Source organism: Bufo gargarizans, chromosome 3 (genome assembly GCF_014858855.1).
Source record: "Bufo gargarizans isolate SCDJY-AF-19 chromosome 3, ASM1485885v1, whole genome shotgun sequence".
In the NCBI taxonomy this organism is placed as follows: Eukaryota; Metazoa; Chordata; class Amphibia; order Anura; family Bufonidae; genus Bufo; species Bufo gargarizans.
Window position 1 is genome coordinate 22,041,664 of NC_058082.1, and position 19,699 is coordinate 22,061,362.

Here is a 19,699-nt window from a genome sequence, read left to right on the forward strand (position 1 = left end):
ATTCTTTTATACCCAGGTGATTACTGCAGCTGGTCTTGCTTCAAGCCTGGTGATTGTGGGGAAGACACAGCAAATCCTGCCATATAACTCCCCTAACAACCATCAGGCCTGTCACTGCCTCCCATACCCCCCCTTTGTTCAAACCCGTGGGATGAACACCTGCACAACCACAGGATGTCTGTGAGAGGGCACCCACCTTACCTACAGTTTTCCCTTTGTTTTGCCATACCCAGGCCAACAAAGCTCGGTTTGTCACAAATACTTGCTTTCTACCTACCAGATAGTGTTTAAAGTACTCCAATGTCCATGTACCGGGCCGACCCTCTCTTTCTACTCTTTGACCTCTGTGACAACCACCCGCCAATCCCGTCGTACTATGCCACAGTTGCCATACAGGTCTCGTCCACTAGAGACTTTTGGAGGCAAATCCACTGGAAGCACAGTAGACATTTAAGATTGGTTTGTGTGCCCATACACGATACAATCGCGATTGTATGTACAATCGGTAAAATAAAATGATTAATTTTGCGCTGGAAAATATATTCCTGCCAGTCGAACAGATTGGTTGGATAGAAATAGGTAAGAGATGGAAGGGAATAGAATTTCTGTAAGTTCAGAATTACTGTGGTAAAGTCCAGTAAAAGATAAAGTCTTTGAAGGAATAATCCAAGGTGGCAGTGTGCCCGTGTCCAGCGGGCGATCGTGATGTTAGTGGACGTCAGATGGTAGATGAAGAACTAGGAACTGAGTGTCTCCCTGTGTTTTACGCACTCTGTAGCTGGGAGTGGCTGTGACACGTACAAGTCCAGCCTTGCGTAATTGGAAGAGGGGCAGTTCTTGTCCTGAGAGGAAGAAAATCTGGAAGAATCTTGGCTTTGCCAGTTTCTCCATACCCGTAGGTCAAATTAGGAAATAAAGTTCATATTTATAATCAGAACAATTTTGCACATCATCTGATATCAAATATGACTGGAAGACGATACAGTGTGTCTGAGAACCGTCATATCTCAGAGAGGGAATTTCCGATTTGTTTGCGGATTTTCAGGACGGTGTGTTAGAATAACCTGAACAACCTCTGAAGAGAGTTCCTTTCATATTTTCCTAACCCATGAAATATGAGGAAAATTTTAAGTCTATGGATTGGATGTGACTTTCAGGCCATCTTCCTTCTTGTACCAACCAGCTGTGTGATAAGGATCTGTCCTTTTCTCCTGAAGTTCGCTGCCCCGGCTAAAGGTGTGAGACCTCCTGCGATGCAGAAGCCACACAGACTGGGAAGATGCATGTTTTGTGAGGTTTTGTCATGATGATATCTGATTGATGGATGTATCCTGGCATGGGGGCAGGAAGATTATTTTGGCACGGATGTGCTAAATTTGCTCTGATCTCTGAGCTGTGCTAGCAAGGTGAACTACTTCTGGGTTGAAAAAAGATTTGAACTCTTTGTGTGCAGGAGAGGGCTCTTGTAATTCGCGATTTCTTTATATTGCAGAGATCGCAAAGCGTCACAACCTCGCTCTCCCTTTGTTTTGCATAGCTGCTTCAGCAGAGCATGCTTCTCACAACTCGCCTCTTTTCCACGCATCTGAACTACTTTTTCCTTCTTTTCAGCAGGGGCTTCCACGGGTTTGGGGGCAGATTCAGAGTCTTCTGTGTCTTCAGTGGCTTTTCCCACATCAGCAGCGGCTCATTCAGCCTATTCTTTGGGCTCTGCAGCATCTGAGGATTTTTTCCACTCCAAAACATTGGCCTTAACTTCTTCAGCCTTTATCTTTTTGGAATCTCTATTCACTTTGTTAGCCTTCTCATCCTTCTCAGACATGGCATCATATACTGGCAGTCTTACCTCCACCTCCTCTTTCTCACTGAGGTTGGAGGCACCAGGGACCCCGGGCTCTTTAACAGACTCTTCGTCTTCTAGCATTCCCTACAGAGGGTCAGCCAGGGCCTTCTTTTCCATTCGTGCAAGCTCCAGGAGAGCCCTCCCACCATAGTAGACAGCATCTGCAGGCTGGTCATCTGTCTCCTCGTATTTCTTCCCCAGCAAGCTGCTGGCTACTTGGAAGGGCTTGTAGACATAAGAGACATCTTTCAGGCCCGGGCTACACTCTACCATGAGTCTTTTGGCTTCCGCAGCCCTATCAGCCCCATCAACCTGTTCAGCAGAGACACCATCTGCAGACCCGTTCTTAACAGGCTCTGGCTTGGACTTCTTGGCATTTTTCAGAGGACTCTCCTCTTCAGGTTTCTAATTTTCCTTTGATTGAGCCAACCTGTCACCTCGAGAAGCTCTTGACTCTAACTCTTTAAATTTAGTCCTCATTTTTTCCACCTGCTGCTCGAGAGTACGCTTAGACTTCTCCAACTCATGGACGTTCTTCTCGACGTCATCCTTTAAGCTTATAATATCTTCCAATTCTGCTCTAAGGTGTTTTTCCAGTCCTTCACCTTTACTTCACTCCTCAGGGGCTTCCTCAAGGGTCCCTGCCAAAGAGATAGCCTTATTCTCCTTCTCTTGAACATTGGCAGACAGAGGAGTACCCACATTTTCTTTTTTCAACCCTGTGGGAGTTCCACTCAGGGACTCTTAAAACCCTTTGTCGAGGTGTACTGTAGTCCTTTGTGTTTTTCTGGAGTATTTACTCTTCTCCTGGACATCAGGCAGTAGACCATTCAGTTCACTCATCTCTTTCTGGGTCTTCTCCTTTGACCCCTCTGAAGCCTTCTTCAGTTGCTCTGTGAAGACAGCTAGTCCCTTCCCTATCATATCTAGGGACCATGTGGAGAGAGAGAAATCATCCTCCTGATTGCAGCTATACTGACATGTCAGGTCATCTATCATTGCCTGGGCATGGGTCTCAGACACTAGGCTGACATCTCCCCACAAGTGGGTCTGGGTAAAAACAATGTGAAAAAAGTAAAAAAACTAAAAACTAATTTCTTCTTATAGCCACACACTTATAATTGATCAAAAAAATAAATAAAATAAACTACACATGTTTGGTATCATCACGTCCATAACGACCTGATCTATAAAAGGATCATGTTACTTTCCCTGCATGGTGAACGCCATAAAAAAAAGAGAAAAACTATGATGGAATTGAAAAAAGAACGGATTTAAAGTTATCAAAAAAATCATATGTACCCCAAAAGAGTACCAATCAAACCATCACCTCATCCTGAAAAAAAAGCACCTACATGAGACAATCCCCCAAAAAATGAAAAAAATATGGCCTTCAGAAAAACATGTTTTTTTTTCTAAAATGCTATTGTGTAAAACCTTAAATAAATAAGAAAAAGTAGCATATTAGGTATTTCCGCATCTGTAAAAACCTGCTCTACAAAAATATCACATGACCTAACCCCTCAGGTGAATACGGTAAAAAAATAAAAACATTTTTTGTCACCTAACATCACATAAAGTACAACACCAAGAGATCAAAAAGGCGTATGCCCCTCAAAATAGTAACAATCAAACTGTCACCTCATCCCGCAATAAATGAGACCCTACCTAAGACAGTCGTTAAAAAATAGACTATGGAGACACTAAAACATCATTTTTTTTGTTTTAAAAATGCTATTATTAGTAAAACTTAAATTAATAAGAAAAAGTATACATATTAGGTATTGCCACGTCTGTAACGATCTGCTCTATAAAAATGTCACATGACCTAACCCCTCAGGTGAACGCTGTAAAAATAAATAAATAAAAACTGTGCTAAAACAACCAATTTTTTGGTCACCTTGCCCCATAAGGTGCAATAATGAATGATCAAAAAATCATATGTACGCATAAATGGTACCAACAAAAACGTCAACTCTTCCTGCAAAAAACAAGCTACTGCACAAGACGATTGGCATAAAAATATAAAAATATGGTGTTCAGAAAATGGAGGCACAAAAACATAATTTTCTTTTCAAAAATGCTTTATTATGTAAAACTGAAACAAACAAACAACAAAGAAAGTAGACATATTTGACATCATTGCGTTTGTAACAACCTGCTCTATAAAAATACCACATGATCTAACCTGTCAAATGAATGTTGTAAAAAATAAAAACAGTACCAAAAGAGCCATTTTTGGGTTACCTTGCCTCATAAACAGCATAATATAGAGCAATTGAAAATCATAAGTACCCCAAAATAGTACCAATAAAACTGGCACCTTATCCCCTAGTTTCTAAAATGGGGTCACTTTTGGGGAGTTTTTACTGTAAGGTGCATCTGGGGGGCTTCAAATGTAACATAGCATCTAAAAACCAGTCCAGCAAAATCTGCCTTCCAAAAACCATACATTGTTCCTTTTCTTCTGCACCCTGCCGTGTGTCCTTACATCAGTTTGCAACCAATGTGGGATGTTTATGTAAACTGTAGAATCAGGGTAATAAATATTGAGTTTTGTTTGGCTGTTAACCTTCGATGTGTTAAAGAAAAAAATGGATTATAATGGAAAATCTGCCAAAAATGTAAATTTAGAAATTTTATCACCATTTTCCTTAAATTTTTGTTGAACACCTAAAGGGTTAACAAAGTTTGTAAAACCAATTTTGAGTCACTTAAGATATGTAGTTTCCAAAATAGGGTTATTTATGGGGGGTTTCCACTATGTAAGCCCCTCAAAGTGACTTCAGACCTAAACTGGTCCTTAAAAAGTGGGTTTTGGAAATTTTCTTAAACATTTTAAGAATTGCTTCTAAAATTCTCAACCTTCTAACGTCCTAAAAAAAAAAAAATTACATTTACAAAATGATGCCAACATAAAGTAGGCATATAGGGAGTGTTAAGTAATAAAATATTTATGAGGTATCACTTTCTGTTTTAAAAGCAGAGAAATAAAAATTTAGAAAATTGCAAATTTTTCTACATTTTTGTTAAATTTGGGATTTTTCATACATAAAGGTGAAATATATTGACTCAAATTTATGACTATCATGAAGTACTATGTGTCACGAGAAAACAATCAGAATGGCCTGGATAAGTAAAAATTTTCCAAAGTTATTACCACATAAAGTAACACATGTCAGATTTCCAAAATTTGGCCTGTTCATTAAGGTGTCCTAAAGGGGTTAAGATTGCGGGAAGCTACAGCTGATTTGCAGCTATGACATGAAATGAATGGCCAAACACGCATTATACGGCTCAAATCATCTGAATGGCTGGCATGTCAATGTACGGTTTCCCTGTAGAGCTGTACCCTGTCATAACAGATGCAGGAGGTCTGAAGGCCAAAATTAGCAGTGTCCTAAAGGGTTAATTGCAAATTATTTTTAAAGAAATAGCAACTTTTTGTAGGACAGTGCAAGACAGCGCAACCCCATTAGGTCGTGTATGGTGGCATTATTAGAACACTGCATGTTATTAAAACAATGATATAGGCTGCTTTCTATAAGAATCTTCACTTCCCAGAATTAAAACTCACTATAGAAAGATCTAAAGTCTACAGAATTATGATTACAGCTCTGGAGTATATTACATGCAGTAGATAATGCAATGTATTTACAAAATGTATGTCGATCTGTATATGTGATCTGTAGTATGGTATTTAGCGTTGAACATATCCTTTGCAACCATTTTTTTCCAGAATGCCATATGCCAATCTAGGTGTCGCCGTGGTAACAGACTACAAACAAAGCCTGTGTGGTCAGATCCTGCAGTTATATTGCCATTTATCTGTAACCTATTTCTTGTTAACGTAACTAATAGGATTGAGCAAAGTTATGGAAAATCCGATTCGGATGCTTCTTGACGAATTACTTAGTCATGAAGCGTATTCTTTGTAAATAGTGGGTGCAATGACACGGAGCAGCGATTGCGCCACCCCCCGTCATTGTGTCCCTTTAGATGCCACGTTCATCTCTGATAGTGGTATTTTACTTTAATATTTAAGTATGTAATAATTTTTTTTTATAAAATCATACTTACCTCATCCTTCCATTTGATTGCAACTAAAATGTATGTTAGGAACTAGTCTTGAGTGAATCAAAGCCGAATTTCCTCGTGCTTCATGGTAACTAATCAATTTTCCAAGAAATGGGGTAAGAAATCAAAATAAAATCATACTTACCTTATCCATTTGATCGTGAATAACCCACCACTGCTATCTTGATTGAAGATCCACCATGAAATCTTGTGTGGCCAGTGATGACGTCATTTTGCGCGGGATCTTCAAGCAAGGTGGCAGTGGTGGGCTCTTCACGTTCAAATGGATGATGTAAGAATGATTCCCCCCCCCCCCCAGTTTAACATATATGAGCGTTAGCAGATAAAAGGGACTGCAGTCTCAGACTACACAGAGTTTGTTTGTAGTCTGTTACCATGGAGACATATACTGTAGATCTGCATAGAATATATTTAATAAAGACTATTTGCATTGTAGATACAATAGAGTGTTTAAAAACGGTTGCAAAGGTGTCCATACTTATGAATATAATAGAAGGAATAGAAAACTTCCACATGCTTATGAAATCCATTGCATTAGTAACCACACCCCCTCTTCCTATTCCTGTAGTACTGGGTGGTAGAAGAACAATCACGTTGTCCTTAAATTACCTGATCCATTTTGAATTTGCCAGAAAGTCTGAGCGAATCTATTCATTCTAATGACTTTTACCCTTCCCAAAAGTCCTAGTTTTATTGACTCTAATGTTCTTATAATTGTGAAAGCTATTATGTACAAATATAGTGCAAGAAATGAGGACAGAGCTGGAGTTCCTGTCCTCCTCATAAATTCTCCTTTATATGCAGTTTGCAAAAACCAATAGTTCTAATGTTGTGAAGTATCGGATAGTCATTCACTGATATAATAAGACCTCCTAGACCCCAAACTGGCATCATCCTTGGCATCCACTAATACTTTAACAGATAAATGTTCTCACAACAGGAAGGATAATTATGGAAATATTCTTCCGGGGTGTCTACGGAGAAGAAGAGTCCACCTAATTGACCTACTTACTGCGACCAACAGGTTCTCATCTCTATTTATTTACAATCGTAATTATCCTACAGAAGCTCAATAGAAGAATGACTCGATTATGCAGTTGACCCCATGCGAGGTTCGGTTCCAATGAGGTTTCTACAGCAACTTCTGTCTAATTCAACCTATGCATTATTAAAACAGCACTGATTAGCAGAAGCCAGCTGTCTCAGATAATCACCTATCCTCATCGTTGAGCGTTGGCCAAGAGATCAATGAAGCACCTTTCGGCTATGACTAAATGGAACACAATTAGGCATTAGGTTATATGATTTAATTTTCATTTTAAGATTAGATTTTTTTTTTGTGTGTGTTTATTTTTACTCTATTTTTCTATCTATTTGACTTGTCGAGTATTAATGGTGTTGTCAAGGCAGGGTCATACGTGAAGCGTGGAAAATATGTACAAGGACTCCTACACTGACTTTCTTTTGTAGGTGTTGGACGTGCAGTCACATAGCGTATGTACTTTGTTATTTAAGACAGCTGACTGACAGAAGATTAACAAGATTTTTGCAGAAGAAAGCGATGAGTAGAGAGATGAGCAAATTTCATATTTTGAAATTTGTTTACGCATCGTTTGGTGGTAAAAGGTGAATTGCATTATGGATTCCGTTATCATGGACCATAACGCAATTCTATGACGGAATGCATAACGGAATGCCTTTAGAGGCATTCCGTTATTCATTCCGTCATAATAGAAAGTCTATGGGCTGCAAAATGGATCTGTCCTGTTTCCGTTATGGAGGGGAGTCCTCTCCTGCATAACGGAAATGGGACGGATCCATTATGCAGCCCATAGACTTTCTATTATGACAAAATGAATAACGGAATGCCTCTAAAGGCATTCCGTTATGCATTCCGTCATAGAATTGTGTTATGGTCCCTGGTAACGGAATCCATAACGCAATTCACCTTTTACCACCAAACGAAGTGTGAACGAATTTCATAACATGAAATTTGCTCATCTCCAGTGATAAGCAAAATATATTAGCCGTGTAGGCCATAGAGATCAAAGGAAAGGAAATGTAAGAATATATGAAATTAATTTAAATTTGACTTGAGACTTTCCTGTAAATACATATTAGGACAAGAATTTGAAAGGGTTGGACCCATCCACCCACCATAATTGCCATAATCCTAAAGTGCCTGCAGAAGAAAGTTTTCAGTATACTTATGTCCATCTCAAATTTGCATAGATCGACCTCTCTAGAACCCACTAACATAACAAATCTCTTCATGGAAAGTCCTACATCAACTTCATCGGTCAGAATACCAGGTTTCCAGTGTGATCTATTATCCGGTACGTCACTTTTGTAACCCAGGACAGGGAAGGTGCTGTGGATGGGGCCAGAACTAGTCATCTCCCTGGCACATGTGCAAACTTCTGAAGCCACCTCATCTGTGCATGCTCCACGGAGACAGTTGGTTCCGGCCCCATTCACAGCACCTCCCCCCTATTTTGGGGAAGTGATTTACCTGCCTTTTTCTCCAGACTAAAAACCTGGTATTGTAGGATTTAGAATTTCCAAAGATAGAAAGGTCATGTGACCAGGTTCCAGAGTGATGACCCATGAGATAGTAAGTATATTCAAAATTTACTTCTGTAGGTAAGTGAGGATTAATTAAGGTGGGTTGATGGGTTCTGGGAAACTCCTTAATAATTGCCATATTGCCAGTTAAACAGAGGGTTCTGCTCTCCTTAAATTTAAATGTCCTTGAATGTAATACAGATAGATTTAGAGTTAGGTTACCATCCGTACTGAGTTCACCTTACTGTTGTAGATGGGCACAGATATTTTTTGATCGAAAGATATTTGCTAAGCAGTAAGCACCTCAGATTTGATTATATATTAGATGTGGTATTAGTTGAAATTTTCATCATATACTTTATGTTTACAGTATGGCTGTTGTGCCATGCATTTCTTCACCTCTAAATTTGATAATGTTCACCTGGGTATTCCTTCTACCATGCAGGATGTACTGACTAATTCTGTTTTTTAAACATACAGATGTAGCAAACACCAGCATCGGTGTGTTAACATGTTATCCCGACAGTGTAACGCTATGAGAACTTTAAGCTTTACAAGCTTTACACATTGTTAAACTACACCAGCGCGAGAAGCTTGTGTGTTAATGCGCCAGGAACTTCTTTAACCCCTACTACATCTGTATTTTTCCAAAATCTGTGCCACCAGACAGGGAGGCTTAGCTTAAAGCTCCTGGTCCCAATGCAAAATCTGTAACTATATGCCATTTATATTCCTATTTTTTAGGTTGAAGAAGAGCCTGTAGGCCCTATCCAAACACCAGCACCAGGTATGACTGCTACTGTCCCACTGAACCCACTACAGTTATGACCTTCCCCCTAGGTACTGCTGTAGTATGCTGCAGTGTCACCTGTTGGCTCAGAAACTGGTTGACCTGTCATAGATGTTAAGCATAATCTATATGTTGAGCACCACCAATAGTGGTCTGTATAACAGGTGCCAAAATAACAAATAATGGAATACCAGGGTACAATTATCAGGTTTCCTATGGTCACCAGGTAGTGCTGCTGTAATAAGATACAAGGCCATCTGTTGGCTCACCAATACAAGACTCTAGATGGCAAACACCACCTATGGTTGTCTGTATAACTGGTGCCAATTTTACTAGAAATAGAATGAATGAGAACAAAACCATCACAAATGTCTTCATTATGATTGGTCGAGCAGACTGAACAATTAATACTAATGAGACTTGTATTTGCATACGACATACTTGCTCAAACTAGCGCTTAATCAAGATGGTTGACCATTTTCTCATGGTTTATAAGGGAAAATAACTCGGTATGAAAAGGATGTGCCCACCATTACACGTTCTTGAACTGGGTTGAGTACTTAAAGGGTTTGTCTCACTTCAGTAAATAGCATTTATCATGTAGAGAAAGTTAATACAAGGCACTTACTACTGTATGGTGATTGTCCATATTGCCTAATTTGCAGGCTGGATTAATCATTCCATCACATTATACACTGCTTCTTTCCATGGTTACGACCACCCTACAATCCAGCAGTGGTGGTTGTGCTTGCACACTATAGGAAAAAGCATCAGCCTGTGCCCACTCCCACAGTCCTGGCCACCAGAGAGGCCAGCACTTTTTCCTACAGTGTGTAAGCATGACCACCACTGATGGATTGCAGGGTGGTCATAACCCCTGGATACGAGCAGTGTAAAATGTGATAGAAAAACAAATCCAGCCAGCAAAGGAAGCAATATGGACAATCACAATGCATTAGTAAGTGCCTTGTATTAACTTTCTCTACACGATAAATGCCATGTGCTGAAATAAGACAATCTCTTTAAAGGGATTCTGTCACCTCCCCTCAGCCAAAAAACGATTTAAAAGCAGCCATGCAGCACAGCTTACCTGGATTAAGCTGTGCTCTTTTATCTTGAAATCCGTCCAGCAGTTACTGCAAAAAACGACTTTGATCGATAAGGAAATGTGTCCTGAAGGTGCCCAGAGGGGCGTTTTTTTCTTCTTAGTGAGCCCAGTACCGCCCCTCTTTCAGTGCCCAGCCCGCCTTCCTTGTACTGTCTAACCGCCGCCCCCAGCCTGCCACAGCCTCTCCTGCCTCTCCTCCCCCTCCCTCACGCCGAACGAACTCTCGCACAGGCGCAGTACCCACTGAGGGCTGCGCCTGTGCGATCATCAGGAGACTGAGGGCGGCAGCTTCATCTTCGTCACTGGGCATGCGCCGAGCCCAGTGACGTCCGATATTAGCTCTTTCCCTCAGTCAGCCTGGTAGGAAGCGCAGAGGATTGCCGATCGGCTGCTGCACCCTGCGCTTTCTCCAGTCTGCCTGCCACAGTGAAGACGGCCAGCGATTTCTTTCCCCACCCTCCCTTCAGGAAAGAAATAAGTATTTGTTGGGGCGAATTAGGTATTATTATATTAAGTAAAGCTTTACTGAATTTATACATTTTCACTGAGCAAAAACAAATACTTATTTCTTTCCTGAAGGGAGGGTGGGGAAAGAAATCGCTGGCCGTCTTCACTGTGGCAGGCAGACTGGAGAAAGCGCAGGGTGCAGCAGCCGATCGGCAATCCTCTGCGCATCCTACCAGGCTGACTGAGGGAAAGAGCTAACATCGGACGTCACTGGGCTCGGCGCATGCCCAGTGACGAAGATGAAGCTGCCGCCCTCAGTCTCCTGATGATCGCACAGGCGCAGCCCTCAGTGGGTACTGCGCCTGTGCGAGACTTCGTTCGGCGTGAGGGAGGGGGAGGAGAGGGAGGGGAGGCTGTGGCAGGCTGGGGGCGGCGGTTAGAAAGTACAAGGAAGGCGGGCTGGGCACTGAAAGAGGGGCGGTACTGGGCTCACTAAGAAGAAAAAAACGCCCCTCTGGGCACCTTCAGGACACATTTCCTTATCGATCAAAGTCGTTTTTTGCAGTAACTGCTGGACGGATTTCAAGATAAAAGAGCACAGCCTAATCCAGGTAAGCTGTGCTGCATGGCTGCTTTTAAATCGTTTTTTGGCTGAGGGGAGGTGACAGAATCCCTTTAAGTGTGGAGGCAAAACCATTTCAATAAAATGGCCCAGATTTACTAATCCTATAGATGGCATCAATTTAGACAGGCCATTTTGACTGGCATGAGATTTATCACAGGAGCTCAGGCTGGATGATAAATGTGGTACAGGGATAGACACTTTTCTCTGACTCTATGCCAACTATTGGTTGGCTTACCTTGGTGCATTTTAGTCCCCCATATTTCCCACTCAGCCCTGCTCTTCCTGCTAAGCCCCGTCCCTTGTCAAATAAATTGAGAAAAAACTGTAGAATCCCTAGTTGGGCCCAAACTGTGCCATTTTGCACCACTTTTCAGACAGATTTTAGACACAGTCGTATTTGGGCCCATATCACAAAATATTAGAAAAAGCCTTGACAGGCTGCATTTCACAACAAAAGTGGTGGCCGCACCTAGACTTAGGATACACATTGTGTAACAGTTTCAAGAAATCATGTTTTCTTTTTCTGGTTGGTCATTTCGCACTACCCATCTCAGGAGATATTGAGCCAGTAGAAAAGGTAAGGACACATCTGTATATGCCAACGTAGAGTGCCATTTTTTTTCTCCCTTTTTTCAGTATGGAGTCCAATAAGACTCCTTTCTATAGGTCCAGGTATGAAACTGGAGACAATGTAGGTACAGTAGAACCACCAACTCCTCTATGCAAGCCCTATTATGGCCCCGTAAAAGACAGAGCTTTAATATGACCATGTGCCCTTAAAATGAGGATAGGGCAGATTATGGCACTTCTGTTTGCAGGTGTTAAGGTTACAATGAATGGAAGTTGTGAGATCCTGGAAAAAAACTCAGCCAAAAACACCATTAAAAAACACTTGAAATTCCTGTCTTTTTTTCACGTGTATGTGTGTAAAGGAGACTCAGGATAGTTCATCAATAGGGATGAGCGAATCGACTTCGGATGAAACATCTGAAGTCGATTTGCATAAAACTTTGAACAGAACCCGAGTCCGGGAAATGTTTTTTTATAGTACAAATAAATTTATGAAGTTATTACGTGAAGTCTCGTGAGTCGTGAGACTTTGCAAAGTAATAACTTCGGCTCATCGGAGACAATACATTCTAATACTGTATGGAGCAGGACCTCTGATATACATGACCTATATATGTTGGCCATTGATGTTTAAGTCCAGGAAAACCTCTATACAGTTTCTTCATGCATTCTTCCACACCGGCCTTGTCATCTCCTCAGAAGTAAGGACACTTTACATAAAAACTGCAAATAAGAATCTGTCTTGAACTATCTTGTGACAAGGGCTTTTACGGCACACACGCCATCCAATAAACTCGGTAGTGATGTTTAAATTTTAGATTGCTTTTCTCCCTCATCCCTTCATCATATATATGACCTGAACGACAGGTTTTTATGTTTAATAAACTGACTGACAGGCTCCAAGGACACAGTCAGAGAGAACACTTCCCAGTCTTCTTTGCCTTCTCTAGCTGCAGACAAGAACAAGTGGAAGAAATTCTGAGAGATAAAATGATTTATGATTAGCTCAGTGTCTTTGTGGGAACCCGCTGTATGTTAATATAAAGAAGAGAGGAGAGCAGGACTATTTCACACCGTGTTATTAGAAAAGAACTGGGACAATACCTACTCCACTAGAAATGGATTATATTAGCAGAATCAGCTCATTGAATCCGGGAAATTGTGATTCAACAGCAGTTATAGAGTTACCTTACTCAGGGGCCTAGTAAGGCGGCGGTCTACAGTGACATGTGGCCAAGCTGCAGATTACCAGGCGGCACCAACAAGCAACTTTGCCTTGACCAGGATATTTAAAAACACCAACCTTTTTCCTCTGGTGAAACTAAGCCCTAATGACTTTAAAGGGTAGTCTTATGAAGATGACCCGCTCCATATGACTTACGAGACCCTATGAGCCAAATTGAAGAGCTACATTGTGAGAGCAACTTCCCCTTTGGTGGGCTCAAGCTATTATGCATTACATGGACGGCCATTCATCTGCAATGCCACCATATAATGCCACAATTTCGTTGACTGAATTAAGGGGCTTTCTCTAAAATTTTGTTCAAGGATCATGGAAATGATGTGGAGGGAGAAATAAACGCCAGGCCCATCTGTCCTGGGTGGCAAATCCCAGAAATTTGCTATGAACTCATTCCTCTCATCTGTCACCTACAGTATCTACAGTTGTGTCCTTCCTTACGTTTCCTCTTGGCTCAAGATATTGATCGTGAGATGACCTGCTTTGAAAAAAAGTTTGCATCACTCTGTTGGGAATTATAAGTAACACAAGTGCAACGAGCCCATGAGGAGCCGATGCAGAAGATGGGAGTAGTAGCAGCCCTGATGAATTGTCACAATATAGTCCTTCAGGCCATTTCTCCCTGGGGTTTGGTGCAGTGAAAGTATAGATTGAAAAATCAGGCCAGAAGTGAGTGTATAACAGTCTCTCTTTTCTTAGTGCAAAATATAACATGTGGCACATCCAGCAGCAATAAATACAAAGTCCAGTTTCTGGCACCCGATGAAGAGGTATGGTGGCTGGTTGTGTGGCAATAGGTTGGCACTAGCTAGCATTTGTGGATATTGGAGTCCATTGTAGTACAGGGCTTAATATTAGTCTGGCATAACCATGGTTAAGGTGCGTGGTGGTGTCTGAGCTGTTGTACCTCACCTTGCAGCAGTGTCTGTAAAGCTGTATATTGCTGATCACTCTGCTGTCTTGTCTCTCAAGTTTCTTGAGGCAGGATTAAGTTGTTCTCAGAGAATAATAATATCTGGCTCCTGAGTTTCCCCTCACATTGGATTAAGATACGTTCCCTGGGAGAGGGAGCTCTGACTTGTGCTTCCTCACTCTCCCACGATTCCAACAGGAACTCTACTTCTCCTCTCCTTTGTCTGGACTGGAACTCCCTTTCCTGGCAGGAAGCAGGACCAGCCCACTCCTACCAAGGGGAGAGGAACAGGGTGGTTGGCCCTATTACTGCCAACCATAGTCAACCATTACCTCCCTTGCTTGAATAAATGGCATAGAATCACATTACAATACACAATTATATACAATTGCAGATACCCCCCAGGTCTGGGGTACTGAACAAGTATTTTTATTCAAAGAAGATCATCTCAGACTAGAAATTTCGATATCTCAAGCCAATAGCTAAAGGTAAGAACAGGCACATGTGTTCAAATTTAAACATATGTGGGCCACAAAAAAACCTGTGGTGAGTAGAGATGAGTGAATCTACACAAATTTAATTAATTACAAATTTCCCAAAAGATTCTAATTTTGGCAAATCCCAAACTTTTTTTTTATTCTTCCAGACACCATTTTACAGATCAGACAGAAAAAGAGGGATTCACTACCAAAAATAATTTTTTTTTGACTTTTTAAAAATAAAAATCTGACATAAAATGTGTTACCACCGGCTAACATTAGTTTACCTATAGCCATATACAGTATGTCACTGTCATTCTGATATTACTAATGATGTCTTAGCATTAAAGATCTTGAACGGGGTTGTATACCGTCCTAGTATACTTTTGAGTGTCATACATGACTTTTCAGGGCAATTGGGGCACTTTCGAATAGGATCAGATTTATTTTGGACCTAATGGCATCTGGTGGCCATTTTGCCACACAAAACAAGTTTTGGAAAATTAGCTAATTTCCAGTGAGTATACCATACTCTCTCTCTCTCTCTCTCTCTCTCTCTGGCAGAAATCCTCTTCATTTGTTGAAATAGTATGGAAGCAGCCCAGGATCAATACTCGGAACTCCTGGGCTGGGAAGAAAATGGATTTCATGTTTTAATTAACAATGAAATAAAAAGGTGTGCTTTTTCTCTCTCGTCTCTTTCTATTCTTCAACATTGAATCACACAAAATTTAGGTTCTTTCAGGAAGCTTTTTTGAAAATTCAGGTGGAAATTAAAATTTTTTACAATTGATTCATTTATCTCAATCTGTTATATTTTATAATTGTACTTTTCGTTCTTCTGTATGCTGTATATTGGACACATTTTCATCTAGAATGAACTACTTGCAAACAGTTGTTCCTTGTGGTTGAATATTCACTATAATGGGTCAACAATGTGTCCCTCCAAAAAGTTAATAAGAGCAAACTGGAGATTTCCTAACCTGTGAGCCCCACTTCCCCTGTCCAATCATTGAGAAATTCTGTGAGTCATAGTTCCCCACCCACTTACAGAGAAAGTCTGGGAGTCCTACTTTCCCACCCCACTCATAAAGAAAGCCTGTCAGTCCTGGTTCCCCACCTACTCATTAAAAAAGTAGAGTCTGTGAGTCCTGCTTCCTCCTCCCACTTATAGAGAAAGCCTGTGAGTCCTGCTTCCCCCTCCCACTTATAGAGAAAGCCTTTCAGCCCTACTTCCTCCATCCACTTAACTCTCTGAGTCTTGCTTCACTCACCTACTCATAGACAAAGTCTGTGAGTCTTGCTACTCTACCAATTCATAGAGAAAGCCTATGAGTCCTGCTTCCCCACCCACTTATAGAGAAAGCCTGTGAATCCTGCTTCCCCGCCCACTTATAGAGAAAGCCTATGAGTCCTGCTTCCCCACCCACTTATAGAGAGAGCCTGTGAGTCCTACTTCCTCTACCCATTTATAGAGAATCTCTGTGAGTCTTGCTTCCCCTACCTACTCAGAGAGAAAATATGTGAGTCCTGCTACCCCATCCATTCATGCAGCAAGCCTGTGAGTCCTGCTTTCCCACCCGCTGAAAGAGAGCTTGTGAGTCCTGCTTCCCCCAACCACTCATAGTGATTGACAGTTTTCTATACAGGTAGAGACTCACAATTGTTGGGGGGGGTGGAGGAACAGTACTCTGTCTCTGTAGAATATTATATATTTTAGTGTTAGTCCTTCTATCCTCTTCTGCTCTCAGACAGAAGGCCTAACAGAGCAGAATAGATTCAGTCAGTGCCAATATGAGAGGCAGAGGCTGCAATCAAAACTGACCTCTCATTTCTGAAGAGCAACAGGACTATTACAAAAAAAGAGTGGGCAGAGGATTAGTGACATTTCAGGATCAAAGCATCCATCCATACTAGATAAAACTACTATATTTCACACTTTCACATAAGGTATACAGGTCCTATACATCACAAATCATTAGTAGTTAGATGGTGAGCCCAGGCAGTTGCACCAGAGCCACAAGATATGTTTTTAAAGTCAATGTTGAAACCTTGTAATCATAACCATTGATGGACACCTGAAGCTGGTGGATTGTTTACATGTGGCCTACCGTATATTAAATGTGCATTTGCTCAACAGTGATTTTCCCATTACAACTCACCTCCTTCAGCAGAGCAGATGAATACAATGTCACTGAAGGGCCCATCACCTTTATTATTGTATACCCCAACTTTAACCTCAAAAGGGGTGAGTGGTGGGGTGCTCTCATCTCTGTAGATAAATTTAGAGGCATCAGAAGAGGTCACCATTTTCTCCTTCCATCCTCTGGTGTCATTAGGTCTGAAGGCGACAATGTATCCAAATCCTTCACCATTCTGAAACTCTTCTGAGACAGGCTGCAAGAAACATATCCTTGATGAATATACAATGTGCACCTCAAAAAAAATCAAAAAAATATTATTTTTGTGACACAGTTTAGCATTTTGCCTGGAGTGGCTCTCCATTCTGGTCTCCGCTATGATGTATGAGCCACAAAAGACTACATCGGAGCTCCTATTATTTATGGACTGTCTCCCAAATACTAATGCATTGATGGAACATAAAAGAAAATAGTTACAAGGACATTTGCATACCTCCCAAGTTATCACCAATTCATGGCGTCTTCCACTGCCCCCGCTGACATTTGCTGGAGGAGTTTTCGGCACTAAGAGGAAAAGAGTATAATCATTACATTTTTCCACCCGATTACATTATAGCGGCAAATATTGGATGACAGAGAGGTAAAAGAGGAGAGTATATTTAAAAGAAGAAAAACTGCTACAAGAGGACATAGTTTTAAATTAGAGGGGCAAAGGTTCAAAAGTAATATCAGGAAGTATTCCTTTACTGAGAGAGTAGTGGATGCATGGAATAGCCTTCCTGCAGAAGTGGTAGCTGCAAATACAATGAAGGCGTTTAAGCATGCATGGGATAGGCATAAGGCCATCCTTCATATAAGATAGGGCCAGGGGCTATTCATAGTATTCAGTATATTGGGCAGACTAGATGGGCCAAATGGTTCTTATCTGCCGACACATTCTATGTTTCTATGTTTCTACATACAGGGTTTTGCATCCAGCTTTCCTAGAGCTCTGACTGGCTATTCTGTCTGGTAATGCAGTAGTATTACTCTCTTGCGTATGTTAATCCATAACTATAGAAGATTACTTATTAGATGGGGCTACGCGGAATCTTGGCCACACCAATGACCACTGTGTAGTGGTGCAGGCACTGAACTGAACTGAATGGGCGATCCTTGGTGATGCGGTGGGTTTTGCTGCCAAGACTGCCATTTAGCCCCAGCCTTAGGGCTCATGCACACGAGTGTATTTTCTTTCTGTGTCAGTTTTTTTTGGCGGACTGTATGCGGAACCATTCAATTCCATGGGACCGCAAAAAGTTACTCCGTGTGCATTCCGTTTCCGTATGTCAGCATGTCCGTTCCGCAAAAAAAAAAACATGTCCTATTATTGTCCGCATAACAGAACAGACTGTTCTATTAGGGGCCAGCTGTTCCATTCCGCAAGATACGGAATGCACACGGACGTCATCTGTATTTTTGCAGATCCGTGTTTTGCGGATCGCAAAAAACATACGGTCGTGTGCATGAGCCCTTAGAAGTAGAAGAAAGCTGAGCATGAGGTCTTATAATAGAGGTCGTATTGGTTGTCACCCAGTTTTCCTAGAAATAGATATCAGTACAGACACCGTATGACTCAATTCAACCGCAAAGCAACAATTAATGTAGATATATACAAGTATATTTATACAAGCAGTACATAAAACAAACCAAGAGAATAATACTAAAATAAAAGAGGATATGTCTTGCACAGCTTGTAAATATGATCATGGTGGGATCTTAAGAGTTGCCCAGGACTCAGTATCAGGGAAGCCGCATGCTTGTGATGCATCGGGTTGACCGAGAATAACAACAACAAAAAATAATCAGACCAAAGGGGGAAATAAAATGAAATAAACAAACAATTATATACCTGTTAAACCTCTGCGCTACAGCACCACAACTATAGTGCCGGGTCCATGTCTACTGTGCTGCGGCAATGATGTTATATCAACACATGCGACTAACCACTGGCCTCAACTGTATTACTGCTGAGGTCAGTTGTTGGCTGCAGTAATAATTTCTGTCAACATGACGTCATTGTTGCAGCACCGTAAACAAAGACCGACAAGAGACACCTGAGCAGCAACTAGTTCTGCCTATTCAGGTTTTTTATACACATACTAGTCACCTTGAAGGTGTTCTCAGTGATCTTACTCATGGTCCCTGGCTCTCAGGACATGGCTTCTGCTGCCAGTGACTCACTATATGTACACCTGGTTCTCAGCGACACAGCTCCTTAGATTGCCAATCCACACACCTGCTCTTGGTCCCTCATCTTCTGGTCACCTGAAGGCATGTGTGAAGAGCTGGCTGTGGACTAAAGATTACTGGACCAATGGACTTAGAGCGGAATCCACAGCTCTAAGCGATACAAACATTTTCCAGCACAAAGCACTGGTTACTTTATTGTTGTGGATTATAAAGTGTATTCCTTTTCTGGTATTTTAAGGAGCATATAAACTAATAGATTATGGTTAATGGATCGAGGAAGCGCACCAGGAATGGAAGACTAGAGGGGTTCCCGTCTTGACTCCATCAACCTACGGACCCTGTGGCTTCACTGTGAAATTTGGGAGAGGCTCCTAGAGAAACACAGTCCACACATACACATGCCATGCTTATCCAGACCCCAGAACCATGAGGTGAGACATGCTGGCTGGATCTTATGTCCACAAGATTGATAATTAGAGTAAAGCAATTATTCCATTAGCCTAGTTAGTGTCTCGGGGGCTTCATATAAGCCATTGTTCTACCAGCCACCACTCATTATGTGCATGGTGATGGGTAGAGCTAGTGGTACCGTCCCCACAGAGGGTCTGACATGTAGTCTCAGGTGAGGTGCCTCGCCTCAGGGAAATA

At 41.5% G+C, this 19,699-nt stretch overlaps 1 protein-coding gene across 1 annotated transcript in view; it reads right to left on the bottom strand.

The window, feature by feature from the left end:
- Window positions 1-19,699, bottom strand: part of CNTN5 (contactin 5) — a 579,181-nt gene that overhangs the window by 70,133 nt on the left and 489,349 nt on the right. The window contains exons 18-19 of the mRNA XM_044285392.1: window positions 17,313-17,383; window positions 16,841-17,075 (exon numbers count right to left, since the gene is read on the bottom strand). Of these exons, the coding sequence (XP_044141327.1) occupies window positions 16,841-17,075; window positions 17,313-17,383 (306 nt within the window). The remainder of the gene's footprint in view (window positions 1-16,840; window positions 17,076-17,312; window positions 17,384-19,699) is intronic.